Source organism: Lactuca serriola, chromosome 3 (assembly GCF_051521515.1).
Source record: "Lactuca serriola cultivar US96UC23 chromosome 3, Lser_US96UC23_V15, whole genome shotgun sequence".
Lineage (NCBI taxonomy): Eukaryota > Viridiplantae > Streptophyta > Magnoliopsida > Asterales > Asteraceae > Lactuca > Lactuca serriola.
Window position 1 is genome coordinate 38,829,187 of NC_136410.1, and position 7,543 is coordinate 38,836,729.

Below are 7,543 nucleotides of genomic sequence, written 5' to 3' on the forward strand. Positions count from 1 at the left end.
ACTATACATATATAGACATGCATTTGACAAATCTAAGTTTAAAAATAAGTTTTGTAAAACATTTGAAGAGTTTAATAATAAATATTAATGACTTAATGTCAATTTATAAAACGATTTAAAAGTAGTTTATAAGACAGTTTAAAGTATAAGAAATCTTTTGTTTGAAACACAGTTATAGAGTAATAAGAAATCCTTTGTTTGAAACACGGTTATAAGTCACATGCGATTGATTATATAACTAACATGTTTTTTACTTGTATTCCCCCCCCCCCCCTCCTAAAAGCATTTAAAATCATTTAAAAGATAAGTTAAGGGGTATGAACTCACCTGTAGTGAGTGATGTGAATGTAAAATCGGTAAAGGATGCTAAGTGTCAAGTGAAGACTTGAGCACACACGGATCCTATTTAGCATATAATGACACATATATGCATCTAATTGTTGTTTATAACATCTAATCATGAAATGGAACAACCTTAGGGATTAGGAAACACTTGTAATGAAGTGTTAAACCACATAGGGTTAAATATAAGGGATGTATGGCCACACTAGGGTGTTTACGGCCCAAATGGTAAAACTAATGGAGTTCATGGCCATGAGTTTACGGCACATGAGTTTACGGCCGTAACCTCATGTCATTTTGTACATATGGGTGTTTTAAAGGGCTTTCAAGCATTAAGGAAAGATCATATGTTCATGTCATGCCTTAGGAAGAGTTTAAGGTCCAAATGCCCCACTAATTAGGGTTTACGACCAAGGGAGATGCTCTTGGCCATAAACACCATTTGTTCTTGATTTCATGTTGTTTTCAAGGTGATAAACATGTGATTCAAGCATATATCAAGCTAAGGAAAAAGTACTTACAATATAGAAGCTTGATAGGGTGATTAAGGCCCAAAAACACTAGTATGTAATCTTGGTGTTCTTGGTGAAATGAAGAACACTTGAAGATCTATCAAAATGGAGTGATTTCATGGATGAAATCAAAGGGTTGTACTAGATAAAGAGATATAACAACAAATCAAAGGAAAGAATTCTTACATTTTTGGAAGATCAAGATGAAGATCCTATGATACGTGAGAGAGAAATCGGGTTTCTAGCCTTAAAATGGAAGAGAAATGAGGAAAGTGATGGAAACTCATGTATATAACTTGAGTTTATGGCCAATGATGAGTTTACGGCCCAAACTCATGAAGGTTTGGCCGTAAACTCCTCATGATGGGGTTTAAGCTTGATTACTGCACAATGGACTCAAGCAGATACTTCCTAACACCCGATTCTTGAATGTACTAGGCTTAGAACACTCAAACAAACTCTAAACAGTGCTAAAAGATAGCAGAAACAAGTCTAACTTTGATTGATTTGAATGGTTGTACAAGGTAGAAATTTCGGGTTGTCACTCCTTACCTCTTTGCGATTGATCCGCCACCATCGATGCCCCTGGATTTTGCCTTCATTCTTCACCTTACTCCTTCGAATTGGTCAAGAAGCAATGAAGGTGTTTCTGATTACTTGGGGATTAGGTTAAAATCAGTCGTATATAAAATGGGGGAATTTGGTTAAAATCAAAGTAACTAGCAAAATTATAGGGAGTATTTGTGGAAGTTATTTATCAAATTACCTAGTTACCCTTATTGATTTATTTATTTATTGTTTTTTCTATTAAATTTTGATTGGCCTACATTTATGCATAAAATAACACAATAAATACTTTAAACACCTGAACCTATCTCTCTCTCTCTCTCTCTCTCTCTCTCTCTATATATATATATATATATATATATATATATATATATATATATATATATATATATATATATATATATATAGCTAAGTTATTCTGAAAACTAAAAAAACATGTGAACTTGCGAATTCATAATCAACTCATCATTTCCAAACCAAAGACCAATTTTCAACCAAAGACCAATTTTCTGGAAATGGTACGTATAAGCGATATCTAGACTCAAATAATAGATTTGACAATTCTTTTTTTTTTGGAAATCTGTATGCATGCACAATCAGTAGTCATATAGACTGCTGATGAGCACAATTAACAGTCATATGGACTGCAGATGTACACAATCAGCAATCATATGGATTGCTGCTAAGCAATCAGCAGTCCGTATCACTACTGATTGTGCTCATCAGCAGTTTGTACAATTATTGATTGTAATCATTAGCAATCATACAAAAAATAAAAAAATTGTCAATCTTTTTTTGAGCCTTTTTAACGCATCATTTGAAGATTAGTGTTTTTAGTGTTGAAAAATGATAAGTTGATTATAAATTCGTAAATTCTTATAAATCTTTTGGTACGATCTCAAAAAGATTAACAAGGATTTATTTATTTATTTTTATTTATTTATTTATTTATTTATCATTATTGAATATCAACTCTACTACAGAAAACCATATGTTATAACTATGAGTTAAGCATGCTCTCCAAAATGAAAAAGTTGAAGTAACAGATAAAAAGTAAAAACAACACTACAATCTATACCCCTATACCCCTCGTTCTCTCTTTCTATAAAAAATATATAAAAGAAATTAATGTGGCAATGTACAAGATGTATAGATACACTACCCTAGATCAAGATAGAGGTCCCCTCCCCAAATCAAGAAAAATAGATACTCTAACTGGTTGATGAAAGCTGTTCCACCATAATCCCTACTTAATTTTCTACAGTTGGATGAGCAACAATTTGGTTGATTTTAGTGTCAAAATCTTTTCTAGTTAAATGATACTAGGGTTGAAATGTGAATGATCGTCCGATGGTCATGGCCAGATGTTTGGCTTCTGCTTTCCAAAAATTTTCTATATCTTCAGATACTCGTTTTGCATCCGCAGATGAACCAAACAAACCACGTCTAGTGAACCCTACTGCATATAGCCCACGTTCACCTTTCCAACCATGTGGAAAGGGTTTCCGAGGCATACCATCTTTTTCTGAGAACATGTCCTTTTCCTATAGACAAAAATATATATAGGTTTAGAAATAAAATTTGAATTCAAAATTATTAATATTAAAGAGACAGAGAAAGATATAAAAAAACACCTTTAACCAAGAGGGCGTATTGCTTTTGTACCCTGTTGCTAAAATGATAGCATCAAAATTTTCTATTCTTCCATTCGCAAATTGTACACTATGATGCCCCACACTTTGAATGCTTGGATGCACCTGTACATGTTAAGTTACACATTTAAGTATGACTTATAAAACATTATATTAAGATCTAAAGCGGTTTAAAAAGAATCAATATCAATCATATTTTGGCCATAAAGAAGGAAAATAAAATTTTCTTTTACTTCATCCTTCTGCCTATTTAATAATAACATGTGTACAGTATTACTTTTTCTTAATTTCGTCTCATCCTTTTATTTTGACATTTGTCATAATACAAACGAGAATGAGGATAAATAGAAATATTTAATAGGCGGACATTAAAAGTTTCTATGCAAAATTTCAAGAGACTTCGTAGAACATATTCCAATATTGTAAGAGATAAAATCTAATACTGTATTAACATATGTTTAACCACCCATATGTGTTTTGGTTATCTAAAACGCTTTGCAAACTTTATACCTTTTAGACAAGATTCGTTTTACCGCATAGAAAATAAACATTTGAATAATATATATTATGAGCCTACAGGTTCAAATCAATATGGTTCTAACGAGGTTAATGAACACTAGTTTTAACATGAAACTTTCTGAAAATTAACCAAATGTTGCAACCTTTAAATAAGATGAGATTTTCCACCCATCCAAAAAGATTCGGTACCTTCTCTTTAAAACATGTTGCCTTCACTTTTTACGTAAAAGGCATAAATATTAAAAGCTTGGATTTCTTAAAAATGGAGAATTTTGTCATAATTAATATAGCCAAAAGTTACATTTGATGGAATGATTATATATACATTAAAGAAAGTAGAAAGAAAAGTCCAAAGAGGAAGAAGAAGAAAAGCACAAAGATATTATATATATGGGAACATGTTTAAGGAAATGCATGAAAAGAACCAAAAAGGTAGGTATATATAATATAGAAGTTTACCTTAATGTGTCCACTTTTGATCTTGGCTAGGGTTCCTACATCCAAAACCGGTGTTTTTCCGGTCTTGCTTTTGAGCTCAAGGGGTCCTACTTGGGGCCGATCAAGTCCAAAACTACCGGTGCTTCCAAAAATCATCCATGACATGATCAAAAGAAACCGATCAACGAGTCTTATGGGTAACCACTTGAGCAACCACATGGACAGCCCAAAAGTCGATCTTCCCAGCATCTCTCGTGGTAGGACATGAACCTATACATATCGTGCATTGTCAGTTATATATATTTTTGATTAATTTGAAAAATATATAAAACATAAATCATAAAGTGGTGATACTTATATATATGAGAGCACTTTTCTGTTCGTGGAGTAGTAATTTCACTTTCATAGAGGGCCAACGACACCATATGCTGAAGGAACCTTTACAGTAATGAAACACTCATGTAATTATGATTAACTTGTTTTACCTTTTTTCTTTTTTAATGAATGGAGTCTTGTGTTATTTGCTCTAGCATGCTTGTGAGTTCCAAGAAAGTGGCATTAATTAGTTTTGACATGTTAATTTTACAAATTACAAAACCTTTGATATCAACTTCTTTAATACTTGGTAAAAAATAAAAATAAATTCTATAATGAATTTTGAGGACGAATCGATAGATTAGATTATTTGAATATCTGAGGCATTTGATAATGAATTTTATTTTCTTGCTCAACACGAGTCATGTATTTTTAATTGTAATGATAATTATTAAACAACTAAGTCGCTTAGATGGTTTATATAATGACTTAGTTGAAGGCTTCCTAATAGTAAGGTGTATGTGGCCTCTCCCAAAACGTATGTTGTAGTTTTCAGATATATAAAAGAAAATAATGATCGTGTAACTAAAAAAAAAAAAAAAAAAACTACTTCTTGTGTTTGGAATTTAAACAGATGTAGCATTTTTATTTCATATATAATTACTACATATTTAATAAAAGTTATCGACCAGTATATATCGACATATATATGAATTGAAGTAACCTTTATTAGGGTGAAGTTGATTGATTAAGATAGAGTAATTAAAAGAATGAATACTCACAGCATTTCTAACAACAAGAGAAGGATGAGCATCATGATTGCAAAGATCCAAAGACACTTCCATTCCCGAATTCCCACAACCAACAACCAACACTTTCTTCCCTCTAAAATCACTCCCACTTCTATACTCCGCCGTGTGTCGTACCTCTCCACGAAAATTCTCAATCCCTTTGATGTCCGGCACCACCGCCTCCGCATTCTCCCCGGTGGCCACCACCAACCACCGGCAAACATACTCCATCTCTTCTCCTTTCAACCCTACACTCTTCACTCTCCACAACCCTACACTCTCATCATACCCTGCACTCTCCACCTCCTGCTCGAAAACCGGCTTGATCCCAAATCGTTTGGCATAGGCCTCCAAATACTCCACAAACTGTTGTTTGGATGGGTACATCGGAAAATCATCAGGGAAGGGCATCAACGGAAGTTCACAGAACTTCTTGGGAAGATGTAACCGGAGGCGATCATATGTTCTGAATTGCCAAAGCGAAGCTATACAATTCGATCTCTCCAACACGATGCTGGGCACCCCTTTATCCTTCAAACAGGCAGCCGCCGCAAGCCCAGATGGTCCAGCCCCGACGATGACCGGACCAGGTACCCATACACGGCGTCTCAGACCAAGGCCTTGGTTAATAAAGTGATGATCATGAGCCATTTTACCTTCCAATTCCCTTAAACAACTCATCGTCTTTCCAAAATGTTTGATAAAGATTAAAGAATCTGATAGAGAGTATATATATGATGCCGGTAATGGATTATGGATTAATATGAGTGGTGGGAATTGGCTTAGATTCGAAGAAAAGGGCGTTGAGTCAAAAACAACGTGTTGTTTCAAGTGATTATACAGTTAGAGGCTCCTCTATCTTTGGGAGATGGTTTTTAACGACAAAACTAATTAAGTTTGGATAAGAGAGAGTGGATTAGAAGCCTGATCCACTTATGGGTTCGATCAGTTTTTGTAGGGCTTGCGTTATTGTGGATTTGAAGTGAGCGATAACCGGAGTGAAGATCGTTTGATCTATCGGCATTAACATTCATTCACACACACAGAGGGAGAGAGAGAAAGAGAGATTGCGATATATGCATATACATTCTTTTTGCTGGAAGGGAGAGAGTGAGATGAATTAAATTCGGTCACTATATATGAGAGGAGATCAAGGCAAGTGGTAGAGAGGAACTAATGGAAGTGGGGACATATATATAGTATTCTACCCTGCCCCCTTCACTTGCATAAGAGAACAATATATTATAATTTTTTTCATTAATAGTAATCTAATTTAATTAAACTTTTAAGTAAAACAACAACACTATGTTAAACATTAGTGCTGGGTACTAGGATATCTTTTTACAAGCAAAACAAATATTCGTGACAAAGTCCTATAGGGTTATATTAAGTAACCACATTGCATTTAATTTTAGAGTTAATGGAGTGATACATTATTATTTCAGATTTTAATTATGCAACTTTATCATCTGATTATTTCTTTACTATTCTTAAATTTAACTCATTGAATATTAACTAACATTTCACTTCATTCAACGACATTATATATATATATATATATATATATATATATATATATATATATATATATATATATATATATATATATATATATATATATATATATATATATACTAGTTTATAACCCGTGATAACCACGGTTATAAAATTAATTAAACTTTCGTATTAAAAAATCAAAATTATTAATAAGTTATTTTAAATAAATTATTATTTAAGAGACATTTTTTTAGTTATATAAAATTATAATCGTTGATTTAAATAAATACGTGGAGTTATATCATTTATAATTTATATTAATTTTATTTTATTTTTTAATTTGATGTTACTAATTTAATATAATTAATGGGAGAAATTTTAAATTTTGAAATTTAAAATGAATAATCAATTATTAATTTAATAAAATTAGAGTGGAAATTTAAATTTTAAAATTTGAAATGAATAAATAATAGGTTGACAAGTGGCATGATAAATGATATATAACATTAGTGAGGAGTTCTAATTGCATGACACTTGTCAATATGAGGTTAAACTTATTCTTTTATTAGAATATATATATATATATATATATATATATATATATATATATATATATATATATATATATATATATGTGGAAAACAAAAAACCACCTAAAAATCATTAAAATACATAAAAAAATACTTAAAGATCACAAAACTTTTTTTTGAATTTTTTTATCAAAAAATCGCAACTTTTAGGTCAAAATCACTAAAAAAAATTGATTTTTTTACAAAAAAAAATGATTTTTTTCAACGAAATTGTAACCAATTTTGAGATTTTTTGATAAAAAAAATTCAAAGAAAAGTTTTGTGATGCCTTGGTATTTTTTTTATGCATTTTTTTTATTTTTAGGGTTTTCTTATTTTCC

At 31.6% G+C, this 7,543-nt stretch overlaps 1 protein-coding gene across 1 annotated transcript; it reads right to left on the bottom strand.

The window, feature by feature from the left end:
- Window positions 1-2,323: 2,323 nt before the first annotated feature.
- Window positions 2,324-6,284, bottom strand: LOC145091968 (indole-3-pyruvate monooxygenase YUCCA6-like). The gene is made up of 4 exons (XM_079029816.1): window positions 5,128-6,284; window positions 4,052-4,300; window positions 3,056-3,178; window positions 2,324-2,965 (listed from the first exon to the last, which is right to left on the bottom strand). Exons 1-4 carry the CDS (start codon window positions 5,815-5,817, stop codon window positions 2,744-2,746), a joined length of 1,284 nt encoding a protein of 427 aa, XP_078885942.1. The 5' UTR covers window positions 5,818-6,284; the 3' UTR covers window positions 2,324-2,743.
- Window positions 6,285-7,543: the final 1,259 nt, after the last annotated feature.

What these genes read in the sequence shown, in the direction of transcription:
- LOC145091968 (XM_079029816.1), bottom strand. Translation starts at nt 5,817, where the DNA reads ATGAGTTGTTTAAGGGAATTGGAAGGTAAAATGGCTCATGATCATCAC. An exon ending in CTCTTGTTGTTAGAAATGCT is followed by an intron (nt 4,301 to 5,127) that starts GTGAGTATTCAT and finishes CGATATGTATAG; the next exon opens with GTTCATGTCCTACCACGAGA. An exon ending in ATACGCCCTCTTGGTTAAAG is followed by an intron (nt 2,966 to 3,055) that starts GTGTTTTTTTAT and finishes TTTTGTCTATAG; the next exon opens with GAAAAGGACATGTTCTCAGA.